Below are 19,638 nucleotides of genomic sequence, written 5' to 3' on the forward strand. Positions count from 1 at the left end.
CAAATTTTATCTTTGAAAGGGTGCTTATAATTAGGGACGGAGGAAGTACAATAATACATTGTTTTGTCTCACTCTTGGTAAAGTTGGCCCATATCAAAGAAATTAAAAAATATATATATAAAACAAACACAAAAACACTACATAGTGACAAACCACACTTAATAAAGAAACATTTTTCAGACTATCTCTCTCTTCGTGCAGAAAACGCAGCAACCCATATATAGGGCTGCGCACCTTGGCGGTGCAGGACCTGCCGCGCCTCGCGCAGCCACCAGCAAGCCAACCACATTCCTGCTTCAACATTGCGCCTAGGCAGCACCCTCTGCGCCTAGCGCTGCGCAGGGGGCAGTTCCAGTTCTGATTTTCTGCCTCACAATTTGAAGGCAAATTCCAACAATGTCATTTATAGTCACATGAATTAGCACCCTATTTAATTAGACATACATTTTTTTTTTGCCTTCCATTTTTTACACTGAAAGTTGAATTTGCTGCTTAATTTCCATAAAATCAATAGCAACGATTTGATTAATGCTTCTGCGGTTGTACCAGATTTGCCTGTAAACTTCACAAACCAGTGAGCCTATGTAAACATATAGAACTACTATACAAGGAATAATTAAGGGCAACAATGGTATAGTTTCTCTACACACTATTGTGAAAAAAACATTATGTCCCTAACTAACTATGGCTTTGACGATTGAAACTCAATGTTCATAACTTAACTTGTAAGTTTTTTTTTTGGACAGAATTTAACTTGTAAGTATTAGAACACAGAGCATAGAGCATAGTTGTAGTGTGTGAATTAAAAATAAAAATTATTAATTCTCACATCGGATAATAGAAAATACTAGTGTGTGTAGCATATTAATTAGTATGGGTAATTTGAAAAAAACAGTAAGTCTCTCATCGATTAGATTACACATTGTGTAACTTCCAACACTATATAAAAGAGTGTTAAGCCTTTGAGAAGATGTAGTCTACCTCAGTACGTCTTGTGCTGGGTAGACTGTTTGTGTTAATATATATCTCATTTTGGCTTGTTCAAAAAAACAAAAAAAAAAAACCTTTGAGAAAATCACACTAAGCTTGCGGCAATTTCAAGTTTCTCTCTTCTAGCCTTCTCCCTTTGTTGCTTGATGCACTTTCGAGCCATTTCTCCCTCTTTCTTGTTGTCCCTTCAGATTAAGAGTGGTCATCGAACTAGTCTCTTCGGTAATAGTACTGCAATCCCCTCCATTTGGTTTATGAGTGGTCCTCATATCATAAGGATGAACATAGTACCATTTTAGAATGGTGAAATCCTACAGTAGAACCAAAAATTTTAACTCCGATAACAACAATTTTAAAACATTTTCTTCCTGCCATAACAACCAAAGAAATTATTGGCTTAGATTTTTTTGTGGTGACACAACAAACCATTTCAGTTTGAAAGAAATCACTTCATACATTGGCAATAAAAGATGATATTTTTCATATCAACAAAAGAGTTGCTAACATTTTCAGGAAGATATTTCAATTGCACTGGAAATAGATGAACTAATTGAAAAAAGATAAAAAGACTAAAGAGTATACCCTTGAAAGTCCCATAACATGCCTTCTACGCTACATTTAACAATCACTCTACTTATAGTATGTAAACTGAAATGAAAACATCATTACTCTATATAAAAGGAATGTTTGCTGAAACTTATTGAACCAAATATTAGTAACAGAAAGAGTAAAAGCAAAGTGATTTGCACATTCACATGCTACAAATATTATCAAGTTGTTCTTGAAAGATGCTGATGAAATCAGTCATTCTAGACCTCTCAAGAGCCAAACCAATCTCAATTCCATTACCACCATCTCTACAATCTGAAAGAGATATCGAACCGGACGAATCAAGATGAACTGCATCAGATTTCTTAGGCTTCCCCCAACCAAAATCAGTCTCATAAACAGCAAGTTTAGGTGATCCAGCAACTATTACAAGAGACGTACCCGGCTTCGATAAATCCCTATAATCAGACATCAATGATTCAGCTCCTAACAAAGCATTACTCTTAAAATCTCTTATCTTCTTTTCAATACCCTTTGCCGCCGCAACAATCCCATTTTTTCCAACTAACTCATCTCTCTTTACAGCCACAATTAAAGATGAAATACAATTTCCAAAATAAGTTTTTGGTAATGAAAATTCAGGGCTATCACGACAATCTGCAAGAAACACAAAGTAGCATAGATCATCAACATAATCACCTTCATTTTGCTCTGATTTTATCATGCAGAACCAAATCAAGGAACTTGTTACAACAAAAGTTGACACATGTTGTGTTCCATGACTATCTTTACATTTTTCAGCAACCCATTTCTTCAATTTCTGAACTTGTTCAAAGCTCAATACTAAAGTTGTTCTTATCTTATTAACATAAGAATCTCTAACAAGACCCGTGAATTCCATGTTTTTCGAATCAAAATCTTGTAGTTCTTCTAAGTATATTTGTTTAAGACCCTTCGGATCTTTAACTCTATCTCTTTCGTGTGAAGGCAGATCGAGATGCAAAGACAGAGACTGTTCAAGAGATATATCATTGTTGTTTGCTCTGTTTTTTGAAACAGAGGCCCAAAACTTCATGAAATGGTGAAGTGATTTTCCGTCTGCTGCAACATGGTTGAAAGTGAGACATATAGAAAAGCCGGAGTTCGGCATAACTGTGACTTGTATGGCCATTATCGGAATGACTCGTGTATTGTTCTGTTCAGTACTGGATGGAGGCAAATTTGGAACCAGAGGGTGCCAATTTTGAGCATCTTGTGAATCAGATATAAGGAGGTTAAAGTCTCCTGAGGATTCAGCTACGGTGAAAGAAAGAGTGTCAGTATCGAGGTAACGTATATAAGGGGCATCTTGGGAATTTTGAGGGATGATGAGGTTGGAGGAGAAGGGGAAGAAGTGTTGAAGGGTTAAGGAAAGAGAGTGTTTGAGAATAGGAAGTGTTGTTTGAAGAAAGTGATGAGTTGGATGAGGGAAATGGTAGAAGAATATGCGATTTATTGGGTGACAGTAAAACCATGGAAAGTCGAAGAAAGTTAAGGGGAGGATGGTTGGTGATGGAACTGAATTGGGTGGTGGTGAAACTTTACTCTGTTCTATCACCTTCATGTTTGTGTTTGTGACTTTGTCCCACCTGCATCAGAAAATTACATAATTTGGAGTAATTATTTGACTAAGATACATAGTTATGTTGTTATAGATGTATAATTAACATTATAAACTAATGTATATTTTGGAGGATTTAATCTGCTGAGATAAGAATCAAATGGAGGAATATATCATGTATTAGTGGAACTTGTTGATTTTTATTTTAATATATATGTTCATTGCTCATGCAACTCGTGGAAGGATTTATAGTAATTTTTTATGATTTGAATGTGTAAAATTCACAAAAAGATAAAGATGATGAAGTTTGTGGTGGCTTTTACTAGGTGACAGATATGTCATGTGTGTCATATGATCATGAAAAATTTGGATTGTCTTTAATTCTTTCGTTCATATTCCTTACATTGCCATAATCTTGAACATTTATTCAATATTTTCTCTTTTTTTTTATTTTTTTTCTCTTTATAGCTCAATTAATCATTGGATTAAAAAAATAGAGAGGATCGATGAACATAAAATAGTAGAGAGAATTCAGATCCATCCATGAGATTCTTGGTCCATGACTTTGGATGGAGAGCAGGTACGTATTAGGTATTGCTAACTAGTGTTTTCGAAGCTCTAATAAAGAAACTAAAAAAGAAATAGAAGAAAATGTATACATTGAAAAAGAATAATATTAATTTTGAAACTTCGGACGTACACTTCTATCTCTTTAATGTAATTTTGAAAGAAAAAAAAATCGATGCCAATTTTATAAATATAAATTATTAAAGAATAATAAGTTGTGATTTTTTCTATATAAAAAATTATAAAGTGGTTGATTGCATCAAATTATATAAAAGAGGGTCATGCTAACAAGCGTAAATAAAAAAGAAAATTATATTGAATAACATCTTAGATTTTTTATTGCATCATTAGAGACTTTTTGTGCATTATTACTATATTTTTTAGGCACTTGTTAACATATGGTTTGGAAAGCGTCACAAAAAGTTGATTTTCATTTCAATATGTTATTGAGATAAATTTGAAGCAAACTTACGGCGTGAAAAGCGAACAACATTTTTTTCTTTTTTCAAAAGAGTGAATCTAACCAAGAGTGTAATCGAAGCTATTCCTATTTATCCCACGATGAAGTACTAAAATTCCAAGGAATTAGTTGGAAGAGGTAGAGAAGATTGAGAGAGCTTTCATATTTGGGAGGATATTGAGCAAGTTCGAAAGTCGTTTGATGTCCGTTGGGACCTTGCTACAAAACCTAAAGAACTGAGAGGTTTCGGACTACAAATATGAATGTGATCAAAGTAGCGGATTCTACCAATCATCAGTTGGTTCAGTGGTGATTGACGTTGAACTTGGTAGGAAGGACCACGGTTCGATTCCCCACAACTGCGATCGGGAAGGGGCTGAAACCACTTAATATCATAATTGACCCAAACCAGATTTAACTGGTAGTGAAAGCCAAAAAGAAAAAGCAGCATATTCTAGCCTCCATATCAAAAGCTCTAATGGAAGTTTTGCTTTTCCTTAATGATTAATTGATTATACATACTGGGTGGTAGATGATGGCCAAAGTATTGTGTACCACCCTCTATTTTATTTAATTTCTTATTTTGAATTGTTTAATTATTTATTTTATGATATATTTTTTATTAAATATCTAATTAATTTAGAAGTTTTAGAAATTAATTGGATTATATTTTTACTCTGTATGAAGTGACCAAATAGATAGATGGGTGTTGGTGTTCACCGATTGATAAGCTTACTAATAATCAAAATATAATTTACTTTGCAAATTATTTAGTGAACCAATATTGCAACGTGATTTTTTAAGGTTTTTCTAAACTACTCCTGGGAAAATTTATTCATCAACTAATAACAATAAATCATATGCTTACAAAATAAAAGTTTGATACAAGTTGGTTGCGGGGGTATTAGATGCAAATTCACTTATGTGCCATAGTCAAAGTAATTAGTGCATATGTTGAATGATTGGTAATTAATACTTCATCCGTTCCAAAATATAAGTTATTTTGAAGGGAAAAAAATTGTACCAAATTACAAGTCACTTTACATTATCAATGAAACATTTAATGTTATTTTTCAATTATACCTTTAATTATTTATTACTCTCTCTTCATTCAATTATTCAATTTATCTTTTATATGTTATTAATAAAGGATAATTTTGTAAACTAACTTATAATTTCTCTTTTTTTTTACGCATAATTTCTCTTTTTCATAAAACATTAATTACATTTCTTAATTTATGTAATCTGAAGAAAGTGACTTACATTTAAAGGAGAAGTACAAAACTTGAATGCTCTTTATTGCTATCTTCAGATATTGTTTTGTTGTCAGCAACCATCACCGGAGCCTTGCCTTCAACTGTTGTCGAAGCTTTAGTCGGAGCACCGTCTTCACACAACCACCTTGAACTACAATCCCTAATGTGATATTTGTTCATTGTTACACGTAAATCTGCATTCCACATACGCACCATCATCGTTTGAAACAAATCAATCTTGAGAATTATTACACTTTATTTGTCTTAAAAATCGTTGGGGATTTAATTTTAATAAAAGGCATAGATGCCTATTAAAATTTTAAAAAAAATGAAGAAAAAAAAAAGATTACAACTATTGGGAGACTAGGTTAATACCCAATATAAACATCCAAGGATAGAAACAACGTCGGCACAAAGCGACCAAAAGAAAAACCCCGGAAATACATCAACAGAAACGAAAATCGGGACGCCCTAACTTATTACTAACAAATATAAATAAAAAATGGGAGAAAAATTCGTCACTATATACATTAAAAATTATAGAATACATTTTTTTTTAGCATAAAATTGAGAACTAGCATAAAATTTTGATGCCCTCGCAAGTGAGTGAGCAACAAAATTTGCTTGCCTCTTTACAAAACTTATGTTAAAATTTGGACAATTCCTTAACGATCGTTTACATTCTTCAATAATATTGCCAAACTCGGATTGATCTTTAGAGCTATCTTTTATGGCGTTTACCACTAGCAAACAGTCTAGTTCGATGACCACTTGAGTTAGCTCCAATTCTCGCAACCAAGTAATTGCTTCTTTCAATGCCCAGGCTTCGGCTTCCGCAGGGGAGGGAATTCCATTGAACCACATTGTTCTTGCTCTCATAAATATGCCTTGATCATTCCGTATGCACATACCAATGCCAAATTTGTGTTGTCGATATTGCATTTGACTTCCCCACTCAATGGTGGCTGCCATCTCATGATATTGTTGTCACTGTAATTGCTCACTTTGTCCTCCTTTTGCCGCACAAAACGCCATTGGTATAACAGATCTCTCGCTAATTGGATCGACATGCTAACTGGCTGCAAAAACCTCCTCCCAAACCTTCTCATTTCTCCGCTTCCATAAGCACCAAAGCATCATTACAAAGTCACATTTTCTGTTTTCCATCATTGTTGACAGTGCAGAAAAAATGAATGATCCAAAATCTGCAGCTGTTGCAGCAATAGTTTCCACTTCCTCCCAAAGTGCAGCCTCCCTCCACACCTCCTTAGCCTTGTCACAACTTAAGAATAAGTGCCACTCATTTTCATATGCTGATTCACAGTGAGGACACATATTCGTACATTGCACTCTTTTTCGTTGAAGGCGGCCTCTTGTGGGTAAACATCCTCTCAAAATTCTCCATAAATTTTTTTTCACCCTTTGCGGTATCATCAACTTCCATATTTGCATCCAATCCCCTGGAACTTTATACTACTCATTATTAATTAAGGTATTCATAGCAAACCGGTAAGCCGACTTAACTGTATAAATACCTTTATTATTATATTTCCTCACACGTTTATCTTCTCCCGCATTCTGTACCGCTGCCATCTTTTTTATTGCCTCTCTGTCTCTTTCATTCAACAAGCTATCAATTACATCACTCCTCCAATTTGTTGCTTCTGGATTTAACAAGTCTGAAACCTTCATGTGCTCTTTCCCTGGTACTATCATGCTAGATAAATATGAATTATCCTCATATCTTAGCCATGGTTACTGCCATATATTTATGCTGCTTCCATCTCCTATACACCAACGTAGCCCCCCTCTGACTATTACCTGTGAAGTATAGATACTACGCCATATAAAACTTGAGTTGTGGCCTAGTCGGGCCCCCAAAAAATCACCATTTGGAAAATATCTAGCTTTGAAAATTCGAGTAACAATAGTATCTTGGTTGGTTAGTAATTTCCAACCTTGCTTTCCTAGCATAGCAAATTGAAACCATATAAGTGTCTGAAACCCATATCTCCAAATTCTTTCCTCACAGTTAGCTTGTCCCAGCTAAGCTAATTTATTCCTTTTCCTTGTTTACAATTTGTTCCCCACCAAAAAGAGTTAATCATTTTTTGTATTTCTTCTCCTAAAGTTGTTGGTAGTAGAAATGTGCTCAACTGCTCATGCAATATGTAGGAATTGACTGTGTTACTGACTTGATTAACACTTCCCTACCTACTTTTGAGAGATGCTTACCGGACCATTGCTGAATTTTCTTCCATATTCTATCTCTGAGGTAGCCAAAAATAGCTTTCTTTTTTCTTCCGACGATGGATTGGAGGCCTAAGTACTTACCGGAGCCCATTCCTTCTGATACTTGAAAGATATTTTTTAAAATATTGACATTGATAAATATAAAAATAAATTGGACATATATTTTAAAAAAAATTCTATAAAATTATTTGTCATCAATAAACATAATTCTATAAAAATATTTGTCATCAATAATCATAAAAAAAAAACGAAATATATATGAAAAATACTAACGAGTGTACTCGAGACACTCTTTAAACATCTTAAATAATAATTTTCTTTTAATTTTCTATTGAAATGGGTAAAGTGAACACATTTGAAATTAAAATATTTGAATAAATAATTTATTTAGGGTTCGTTTGGCCTAACTTTTTTTGAGCTTATACAAATAGCTTATGCAATATAAATTAAGTTTTATGTTATTTTATAAGTTCACACTAGTGAAAATTGTAATTTTATACGCTATTTTATCATAAACTACCTTGGCAAACTTATAATAATATATAAAAATTACATAAGTTGTTTGCATAAGCTTTAAATAAGAGGAAAAAAAGTCACGCTGAATTGAATGCTTAGAGAATTTGTAAACCCAAAAAAATATTTATCATATAATATAAATATCACTTATATTCTAAGCTTATTCCGATAAGCAAACCCTAAACCTAATCATTTTCCTTCTTTTTTTATTGCAGTTTTATATTAAAAAACTTAATTTGTCTACAGTGGGAATCGAATCGAACTCGCATCCTTTGCTTACAATAAAGTTTTTCTACCACTAGAACATCTGCTTCAATTGTGATTAAAGTTAAAAATCCTAATAATATTAAATGCATTTATAATCTTCTCTTATCTCTTATATTCTAAGCTTATTCCGATAAGCAAACCCTAAATCTAATCATTTTTCCTCTCTTTTTATTGCAGTTTTATATTAAAAAAAATTAATTTGTCTATAGTGGGAATCGAACCGGCATCCTTTGCTTACAATAAAGTTTTTCAACCACTAAAACATGTGTTTGAATTGTGATTAAAGTTAAAAATTTTAATATGTTAACCTAATATTAAATGCATTTATAATCTTCTCTTATCTCTTATATTCTAAGCTTATTCAGATACGCTAACCTTAAATCTAATCTTTTTTCCGCACATTTTCGCTCTCTTTTTATTGCAGTTTTAAATTTTAAAAAATAAATAAATTTGTGTACCGTGGGAATCAAACCTGCATATTTTGCTTATAATAAAGTTTTTTAAAAATATCTTTTAATATTTCAGTTTTTTTGTTACATACTCCCTCTAGTGCTAAATATAAGAAAAAAATTATTTTTTACATTCATTGAGAATATAATGTATCTTGCTCATAATATGGTCCAAAAACATTAGAATTTGAATTAATCTAAAAAATAATTTTTCTCTTATATTTAGGTACCGTTTGGTCTAACTTTTTTCCTCTTCTTTTGAGTTTATGCAAACAGGTTATGCAATTTTTATGTATTATTATAAGTTTTTCAAGGTAGTTTATGATAAAATAGCTTATAAAAATACAATTTTGACTAGTATGAACTTATAAAATAACATAAAACCTAATTTATATTGCATAAACTGTTTGCCTAAGTTCAAAAAAAAATGAAAAAAAAGCTAGGTCAAACACTACCGGAGGAAGTATTAGGCTAATTACACCGTGTATCGCACGTGTCGAAGTTGTAATTGAAAAAATGAGCTTTGACGCGCCCGCTCAACTGGCAAGCAATCATGTTTCCGTTTACATACACTTTCCTCTTTTTATCTCATTGGCTGCCTACATTTCCATAAACTCCCTCTCAATTCCTCTCGCTCTTCTCTTCTTCAAAATCACAATCTCCTTCGTAATCACGTTTCAATAATAATCATTAATCACAATCACTTAATTTCATAATCACAATTTCCACTAATAGTCAACGTCACACACGTTATCCTTGTTCCTACTTACTTTCACATCACTTTAATCGCTTTTCCTGCAATTCAATTTCAGTTACTACATTGATTGATTGCGTTTCTAGCTGAATGCAACAATGGCATCACGCAATTCTGAATTCTTGAAGAACTTTTGGATCCCGAATCACGTTCTCGTGCCGGGTTCTAAGGTTGATCATGGTGAGATTGATGGTGATGGACCAAAGTGTCCGGTGCTTGTTTTTGTTAACTCTAAGAGTGGTGGTCAGTTAGGTGGAGAACTCTTGAAAACCTACCGTTCACTTCTCAAAGAAAAACAGGTTTTTTATTTCGATTTTCTGAATTTTTCGAATTCGATTTGATGTTGTTATGTAGGACTGAATTGAGCTTGTGTATGTGTGTTTGTTTAGGTTTTTGATTTGGGAGAAGAGACTCCTGATAAGGTTTTGAGTAGAATTTATGCTAATTTGGAAAACTTGAAGGTTCAGGGTGATCAACTTGCTATATGGACTATGGAGAGATTGAGATTAATTGTAAGCTGAAATTCTTGTTTTTATGTGTTTTTGTTTCAACAAACATTCGAAGTTTTGAATTGAAGGTTATAATTCGATTTCTGTGGTTGCTGCAATCGTGCTTGGCCGTGACTGTGAACTGCAATTTCATGGCCTAGGTAGCACGGACACAGCTCATATTAGGCGTGTTCCAGTGTCAGACACGCGTCGGTGTCGGTGTCGGACACCGACACTTATGATTGCACTGAATTATGTCATTTTCTCAAATTATTGTCGGTGTTAGTGTCTGTGTCGTGTCCGATGTCTGTGCTTCAACATGGCCATGGGGCACACCACAGTCAGCTCTCACTAGATCACAATGACTGCAACTGCAATTATTAACTTTTTTTTTTTTGGTTTATTTTTGTTGGATTTAATTTATATAATGTAAACATGTTTTAGCCATATGTTCAATTTTAAATGCAAATGGTTTTGTTTTTCATTTGAGATTTTGATGTGTATTTTGTCTTTAGGTTGCAGGGGGTGATGGAACAGCTGGCTGGTTGCTTGGAGTTGTTTGTGATCTCAAATTATCTCATTCGCCTCCCATAGCCACGGTTCCCTTGGGCACCGGGAATAATCTACCATTTGCATTTGGTTGGGTAGGAAATCTTATTTCTATATTGTGTGTTTCCCATGAAACGTTCAAGTACATTTAAAACATATGCTGCCTCTGCCATGAGTTCATGACTTGATTGTTTAAAAGCTAAGAAGATTTAATCTTCCTGGTTCCTGTTCCTAGTTTGACTGGATGCTCTTTAGGAGTGTGCATTTTATGCTGGTGTATTTGAACTTTTCGCATGTCTGCATTAACTAGGTTGTGTTCCCCCCCCCCCCCATCCTATATCTGTAAAGATCATGGTTCCTTGTTTGCCTTTCAATTTGATGTTGTGGTTGAGGAAGTACTCAACAGTTGTTGTGACTGAGATAATAAATATTATTATTATTTTTTTTAGAAAATGTATAAAGAAATGATGGATCCCATAAATCATAAATGTTTTCTGCTGTATTGCAGGGGAAGAAGAACCCGGGAACAGATGAACAATCTGTTTTGTCATTCCTTGATAAAGTAATGAAGGCTAAGGAAATGAAAATTGATAAGTAATGAATTTTCCCTCCTTTTCTTTCATCTTATAATTAGGTTTTATTTTGTTATTCTGCTAGTTAAATAGTTACATTTCCTTCCTAGTATTGGGAAAATTCTAAGGAATACTTGCCAGGTTACTAATAATACTCTGAAATTCTCTTGTTAAAAAAAAAATACTCTGAAATTCTGAATTGATTTTGTACAGAGTTAATGACAGTATAGTTGGAATAACTGCAGTACCCTTCAATATTAAATCAATAAATTCATTTATCATAATTGAAAACCTATCATTTCTTTTTCAATTTAGTAATTTATTTCCACTATCTGTGTACCAGCTCAATATGATATCTTCTGTGGTGTCGTAGAATTATTAATCTCAAAGCATCATGCAGACTGTTGTTTAATATTAGTATTATTTTTATTCAATCACTCTATTGTTATAATTTTTAATGTTCTCTTATGGGGCATTTTTTAGTGGTTCCAATAGTTTAAGCCTTATGGAGTATTGTGTCTTCTTTGGTGTTTTGATTTTCTCCCTTACTGACTAACTACTCAAGTTCTTAATGCTCCTTAACCCAAGCAAATTTGTGATGATATTTTAAGGGCTACTTTTTGTTCAAGATCTTTAGTAAATATATCAGTTGCTTGACTGATACTTTCTGTTTTTTTCCTAAACCCTCAGCTGGCACCTTCTTATGCGGATGAAGACTCCGAAACACGGTGCCTGTGATCCTATTGCTCCTCTTGAGTTACCTCATTCTCTTCATGCCTTCCATCGAGTATCTGAGGCAGATGAACTTAATATAGTAAGACACTATACCATTCACTATTTAGCAATTTCATACTACATCCAGTTCATGGTGACTGGGTACTACATTTTGCAATTCTTTTTTAGGATTAGTAGATGAACTTAAACAGCTCGTTTGGCGTGAAATTTTTGTTATGATCTATTATGTGCTTGAGCCTTGTAGTCCTCAAGTACAAACAGCAAACTAATGAAATTTACACAGTAAACTATGTAGTGGTAGGAGTTCTTTGTAAATGTTTTATTACATATGTTTTGGCTTCTTTTCTAATCAATATACTTCCTTTTGTGGTTGTTTCTCATCTCTCTTCAGGAAGGTTGCCATACATTTCGTGGGGGATTTTGGAATTACTTCAGCATGGGTAAGAATTAGTAGATTCAGTTGGTTCTTCAATATAAATTTAATTTTGTCTGTTTAACATCCTTTGACCTTGGTTAGTATTAATATTTGTGAGTAATTTCAAATTATGAGATTGCAAAATTCAATTGAAATTATTTTTTGCAATAAAAGCTTTACTTTTTTACATAAAAGCTGTGTAAACTGTAAAGTATAGAATATATGAAATGATGGAAACATAATTTGTATATTGTTATGTTAGTTTGCTTATTCAGTAAAACTCATTGATTATCTTCATCAGTAGTACTAACTGTTTTTAACTTGACTATTTTTGCTTCTTCTGATTGTATTTTATGTCATAGAATTTATTAGAGGGGATTTTCGTTCCCAAATTCCATCAATTCATCTTGCTTAAGCAGTGGTTGTAAAATCTTTGACTCCTGATTGTAGGAATGGATGCTCAAGTGTCCTATGCATTTCATTCTGAACGTAAATTGCACCCTGAAAAATTCAAAAATCAGTTGGTTAATCAGGTATGTTGTTGCAACTTGTTTCTGCAAATTTATAACAAGTTTTTTTTTTTGAACAGCCAAAATTATAATCACGTAAATGTATTGCACTGAAGTTAATAACAACATGACTGTCGAATGAGAGAAAAAGAGAAAAGCATATGGTGACACCGTGTGTTTACTTACAACTACACAATGGGCTCTCTTTATATAGGTTTAAAAGCAATTAATAGAATAATTACAAAATATTATATTCCTGTGAACACAATATGATATGTTGTAGGATACAATATACCAATCTTATACAATAAATATGAGATGGATCATAATCTTATTTTCAACAAGACAACAACCATGTTGACTTTCTCAAACTTCATTAGAATATGTAGTTTTTGACCACTGAAATGTACTTTCATTATCCACTTTTTCCATTTTTTGTGATTGATTCTGTTTAACATTGTTTCAGAGCACTTATGCTAAGCTTGGATGCACACAAGGATGGTTTTTAGCTTCACTAACTCATCCTCCGAAAAGGTCAGTTCATGTAGATCCCTCATTGATTGCACAAAGAATTTATGTTTTCCTTTTATGATTTTTAGGTTGTTGTTACCCGGCTGAGTGAATTCATGAACCATCTAATATAGGTCCTTGTTGTAAATTAATGGAAGTTAGTTCTGGGGATATATATGCTACACAAATAAAAGGGAAACCTGGTGCTATAGAGCTCCCACCATAGTGTGGCCTAGGGAAGGGTTGGTCCCATTGTGGATCTTCTACTATAGACAGGCTTATCTTGCATATCAAGAGGCTGATTCCACGGCTCAAACCCGTGACCTCTGGTCACACAGTAGCAACTCCAACCAACCCATTACATCTACTATAATACACAAATGAATTTAGAAATCTTTTTTTTTTTTAAATTAGTTGATATTAAAATCGGCAACTTGCAAATGGTCCTTTAACTAACTATGTGGTTATTTTGAATTCATTTTTTTTACTTTGGCTTATGAAACTTCAGAATTCTAAGTTCCCCATCCCACTATTGATTTGTTAAATTGTTAGTTCATAATAGGCACGAGGAATAAACTATCAATTACCAACATTCCCGTTTAGAACTTTCAAAAACTAGACAAATAGCATTTTCTAATTCAATCTCAAAATTACGTAAGCTATGCTACCATGGTAGAAGAAACACTGAATTCTAAAATATACCATAGTCCTATCTTCGCTATTGGTCATGTGAACTTCTAAATATATATAACCCATTCAGGCAGTTATCTTTCATGTCGGAAGTTGGTGTGGGCTTAGGTAATAATGCCGGCCTATGATCAGAGCTAGGAAGCTGTAGCAACAATGCTACGTCAGTATGATTGCATTCTCTGGTTCTTCTAAACCCACAGAATCTAGTTGTAGCCTACAAAATCATAAAATATAAACTTAGTAATCATTGCTATTTTGCCGCTTATTTGGCTTGTCATCTATGACAAGTCTTATTTAACCAAGTCCATAATTTGTAAATGATGGCTATAATTTCCTTCTGTTCAAATGTCAAATTATATAGGTTAAATGGTTATAATTTGTAAATAACGATGCTTTCTTTTTTCTCTTTTTTTTTTCTCTCTTTTCGAGATTAAGATCAAAGTTTTAATCATTTTGAATGTTATATACTATCTTGTTCTTTCCATTCTTCATACTTGTCTAGACTGGTGAATTGCACACACATTTGCACAACTACATACGCAATATCATTGTATCTTTCTTCATATCTATCTTCAGCATTTTTTTTCTACATATATCTGTTGCCGGGAATAGTTAAGTGAATTTAATTTGATGTTCGGCTGCAGGAACATAGCACATATGGGAAAAGTCAAAGTCATGAAAACACCTGGTCATTGGGAAGATCTAGAAATACCTTCCAGGTAAAACATTTTGTGAATTTGTATGTTTTTGGTTATATTGAAGTTGTTACAAGTTCGGTAGTGTAGAGAAAAATATAGTCTAGTGGAGGGTTGAAACTTCCACATTAACATCATACTGAAGTCCTACAACTTGGCAATGTCTATTAAGCTACAAGCTCATTGGCATATATCTTTAGCAAAACAAATGTTCTGAAAATTTCAGGTTAACACACAAAACTACATTTCAGAAATATAAAAAATCCATAGCCACGCATCACTATGCTCTAGGTTTTCTAAGTTATATTAGGATATAGAATATTTTAGCCTTTCTCAATCTTTCTATTGAATATGTAAATTCTGTGTGTCTTACCAGATCACACACACTGTGTATTTATAATGTAGATAAAATAAATACATGGAAGCCTAGGAAGTTGTAGAGACTAGGACTATTAAGATGTTTTCTCTCCCGACCCCACGCCTTTCTTTTATACCCCCCAAAAATCACATTTTGCCCCTTGCGGTTTGAAAAAATTTGGCCAACTTATTTCAGTTTATACAAACCGAAATTTTTAAACATGGAAAAAATAATTCGGTTTATATAAACCGAAATAACATAAATGTTAAGAGAAGAAGAAAGATTTATGTGAAAATTCGTGTAGAGCTACCTGTGGTAAATTTAGCATATCTCTCTGAATATAAGTCGTATGCTAATGATTTTTAATCTAGTGTAAAGAAGACAAAATTTACTACAGGATTGACACCGGAATTGTTAAATTTCATTAAGTATAGTATGAGAAAATCTACCTACAAGTTTGAGAAAAGTTTCTGCTCTGTTTCTGTACCAGTACCCATTATTTGGTCAAACTGAACCAATTGGATAGTTAACCCTCGAAACAAAAATTATATTTGTAATCTTGACACCCTAAGCTTTCCAACGAGTGGTCGTTTACTCAAATCGGACATCGTTTAGTATTTCAAATCAATTGTGGAAGTTGAGGGTCAGGAAATCTGGAAAAAAATTTGGAACACAAAATTTCGGTTTTTATTAACCGAATTTTTTGAGCATGACAAAAAAATTCGGTTCGTACAAACCGAAGTACCCCCAAGGGCAAAAACGGAAATTCAGGGGGTAGAAAAGAAAGGCGGGGGGTCGGGAGAGAAAACATCTAACTAATCTAGGAAGATGTAAAGTACATAGAATATCTACATATTTTCTTGATTCTAACACGCACCAAGCTTGTTACAAATTGATTCAACCAGAGGTCCTCTAAGGGACTTAGTAAATATGTCAGCTAATTGATCATTTGAACCAACAAAATATGGTATCAGTAGTGGTTCTTTCTAGGACCTAGGGTGTTACTGTAAACACACTATATCCTTCCAACTGTGCTATAATAACCAGTTGGCCTTGTTTCAGTGCGACCCACCACCGTGCACCACCACATACCTCCGTGAAATCCTCCAACGAGTCTTTCCACCGCCATATTCCTCCACACGCGCCGCTTCTTCCTCTGCGCGTGAGTCCCACGCGCCGTCACTAAATCAGCGCGTTTGCGTACGTGTCTCATTTTCCGGCATCGGCCACCGCAGGTCCCTCTGTGCTATATTCCGAGGTGTTTTTCATCTTTTTGGGATTTTTTTCAGCAAACTTTCTTCTCTCATATCACATATATCATCATGTCTGCATCTGGACCTGCTTCTGCTTCGTCTTCCAGTCTCAGTTTCACTACCCCTCCTCTGATTCCTTGTGAAAAATTGGTAGGTGCTTCCAATTATGCAGTTGGGCTGCTGCCGTTGAACTTTGGTTTGAAGGACAAGGTCGTGAGGACCATTTGCTCAAACAGTACAAGAATATCCCTACCAAGGATCAAGCAAGTTGCAAACAGGTTGATGCCTCCATCTGTAGTGTTCTTTGGTACTCAATTGATGCAAAACTTCAAGCCCAATTCCGTTTGTTTAAGACATGCTACTATGTTTGGGCAAAGGCAAAGAAGACATATTCCAACGATGTCAATCGTTTATATAAAGTGGTCTCTAATCTTATTTCCATGAAGAAAGAAGACATGGATATGCAAAGCTACGTGGGAAACTTGATAGTCTTATTGCTGATTTTGATGCACTTATGCCTTTTACTGATAGTGTCGACAAACATGCTGAACGTGGAAAATTCTTTATGGTGTTAGCACTTGCCGGTCTTCCACCGGAACTTGACTCAGTTCGCAATCAAATTTGGTCTAGTGCTACTGTTCCGTCATATGACACTGTTTTCTCTCAGCTCCTACTCCAGCTGCTGCTTCTCTCAATGTGCCGGTTGACTCTACTGCACTTGTCTCAAATTCAACGGGGTGGCAGAGGCGGAGGACGTGGAAATAATCGGCATCAATCCTGTTGTACCTTTTGCAACCATTTTGGCCACATTGAAGCAGATTGCCCAACAAAAGCTAATCAATTGCAGCCCAAAGTTGTGAATGTTGCTCAAATTGAAGCCTCTAACACCAGTGGTCAAGTCTCGCTTTCTACCACAGAGTATAATGAGTATCTCAAGCTGAAGGCACAAATGCAAACTACCATACCGGTTGCCTCTGTTCCTCAGAATGGTAATCCTATTGCTTTTGTTTCACAATCTTCTTCACTTGGACCTTGGATCCTTAACTCAGGCGGCTCTGATCATATGTCCGGTAACAAATTGCTTTTCTCACATTTGACTCATATAGACACACTTCCTAGTATTACTTAGGCTAATGGATCACAAACCAAATGTAAAGGCGCCAAACTAATCCCATACCCACACTTTCTTTGGACTCTGTGCTCTATGTTCCCGATTGTCCATTTAACTTAATATCCCATCAGTAAACTCAGTCGCACCCTACCTTGCTCTGATACCATATTGAATATGTAATTTCTGTGTGTCTAACCAGATCACACACACTGTGTATTTATAATGTAGATACAATAAATACATGGAAGCCTAGGAAGTTGTAGAGACTAGGACTATTGATAACTAATCTAGGAAGATGTAAAGTACATAGAATATCTACATATTTTCTTGATTCTAACACTTTCTATAAAGATGTTTATTCTTTTCAATTCAATTCTCTGTTCCTAACAAGTTCACTGTCATGTGAATCATACCCATTCATGTTTTTCAGAACTTAATCTTTCTGCTCCTGTTAACTGCTTGGATAACATCTGATTCTGATGTGTTTTTGACCTGCTTTCCATTTGATTTGCAGCATCCGATCAATTGTATGCCTTAACTTGCCTAGCTTTTCTGGTGGATTTAATCCATGGGGTACACCAAACAGCAGGAAGCAGCGTGATGTAAATTTCATAATTCTGAAATAATTTATTTATACAAGTCTTTTGCCCTGTAAGGGTGTGTTTGATTTGTTAAAGGGTAAGTACTGGACAGAACAGTACAAGACAGAACAGCACAACACATGACAGAACAGCACAGAACAAACTTTTGGGATATTGAATATTTTTTTGTCTTATACGATATTTTGTTAATAAAATGGTATTTTGGCATTTTAGACAACTTGTACTGCGGACAAAAAGTTGTGTTGTGGTTTAGTGAGGTACAAAAAATTCTGTTTTTGTCCTGTCCATTGCTTCCCAGTTTGTCCAGTTCCTGAAACAGTTTTACAATCAAACACAGTACAACTACAGTTGTCCTGTCCAGTCCCTTATTTTTAGCGAATCAAACGGACCCTAAGTTTTAAAGTCTAAACGTTAGTAACTGAAGTAGTAATAAATGTGCTATCTTGATCAAATGCAGAGAGCTTTTACACCTCCATTTGTAGATGATGGTCTTATTGAAGTTGTTGGATTTAGAGATGCGTGGCATGGGCTTGTTTTACTTGCTCCAAATGGACATGGAACTCGCCTTGCTCAGGTAATGTGGACACGATGAAATGTTGTATACATATTTATTTTTTATATAAAGTTCTCAGGCCACAACATTTTTATCTTAATCATATTTTCCTTTTGGAATTACTTTCCAAAAGTTTACTTTGCCATCCATGATCCATCCGTACCAATTATTATTATTTTATTGATTTGAAAGTTTAAAATGGCTTGAAATGATCTTGTCATTAGGCAAAAAGAATCCGCTTTGAGTTTCACAAAGGTGCAGCAGATCATACATACATGAGGATTGATGGGGAACCATGGAAGCAACCTCTCCCAGTTGATGATGATACTGTTTTGGTAGAGATTTCTCACCATGGCCAGGTTAACATGCTTGCTACTCATGAGTCCAAGTCTAAAAGTGTGTGTGATCCATCATCACCTCATCATAATGATGCTGAAGAAGATGATAATGAAGAAGACAGTTTAGCAGATGAATTTCGAAAATTTGGTGCAGCAGATACTTTCAAAATCCCTGATGAGGTAGATATTGCTCATCTTAGTTAGGCTTCTCCCTATTACACCATTCTTTAATATTATGTGGTTGACATTGCCTACTTAATTGTTTAGACATTATATGTATTTATGGTAGGCTCCATCAATTGTATCACCTGTTTGATCAATTCTAGCAGCGCATGTCTGTAAACATGGTCATTGTAATTTAGAATTGAGATGCTGTAATTGATCCGTTCTGAACCTTCTTGCAGTTTAAATAAATATTCAAAGTAACTTCTGTCCTTTGAATTATGTGCTCCTCATGTGTTAGGTTCTAGTTTCAGCATTTCTAGATTCTTTTAGACGACAAAAATGAGAGTGCTTTTTAATAAATTTTATTTGTGTAAAAACCTTAATCGAAAATCAATCTGGAATGAAGAGAGTATATGAAAATCTTCAAAAAACAT

The 19,638-nt window shown here is 34.3% G+C and overlaps 2 protein-coding genes across 2 annotated transcripts; one reads left to right on the forward strand and one right to left on the reverse strand.

The window, feature by feature from the left end:
* Window positions 1–1,540: 1,540 nt before the first annotated feature.
* On the reverse strand, window positions 1,541–3,517 carry LOC123897566 (coumaroyl-CoA:anthocyanidin 3-O-glucoside-6''-O-coumaroyltransferase 1-like). The gene has a single exon (XM_045948259.1). It carries the CDS (start codon window positions 3,140–3,142, stop codon window positions 1,742–1,744), a length of 1,401 nt encoding a protein of 466 aa, XP_045804215.1. The 5' UTR covers window positions 3,143–3,517; the 3' UTR covers window positions 1,541–1,741.
* Window positions 3,518–9,417: 5,900 nt separating this feature from the next.
* Window positions 9,418–19,480, forward strand: LOC123896837 (diacylglycerol kinase 5-like). Its single transcript, XM_045947240.1, has 12 exons — window positions 9,418–9,960; window positions 10,051–10,173; window positions 10,665–10,793; window positions 11,207–11,292; window positions 11,961–12,084; window positions 12,397–12,445; window positions 12,871–12,953; window positions 13,396–13,463; window positions 14,774–14,848; window positions 18,061–18,148; window positions 18,606–18,722; window positions 18,926–19,480. Exons 1-12 carry the CDS (start codon window positions 9,760–9,762, stop codon window positions 19,241–19,243), a joined length of 1,461 nt encoding a protein of 486 aa, XP_045803196.1. The 5' UTR covers window positions 9,418–9,759; the 3' UTR covers window positions 19,244–19,480.
* The last annotated feature ends 158 nt before the right edge of the window (window positions 19,481–19,638 follow it).

Source organism: Trifolium pratense, linkage group LG7, assembly GCF_020283565.1.
Source record: "Trifolium pratense cultivar HEN17-A07 linkage group LG7, ARS_RC_1.1, whole genome shotgun sequence".
Classification (NCBI taxonomy): Eukaryota; Viridiplantae; Streptophyta; class Magnoliopsida; order Fabales; family Fabaceae; genus Trifolium; species Trifolium pratense.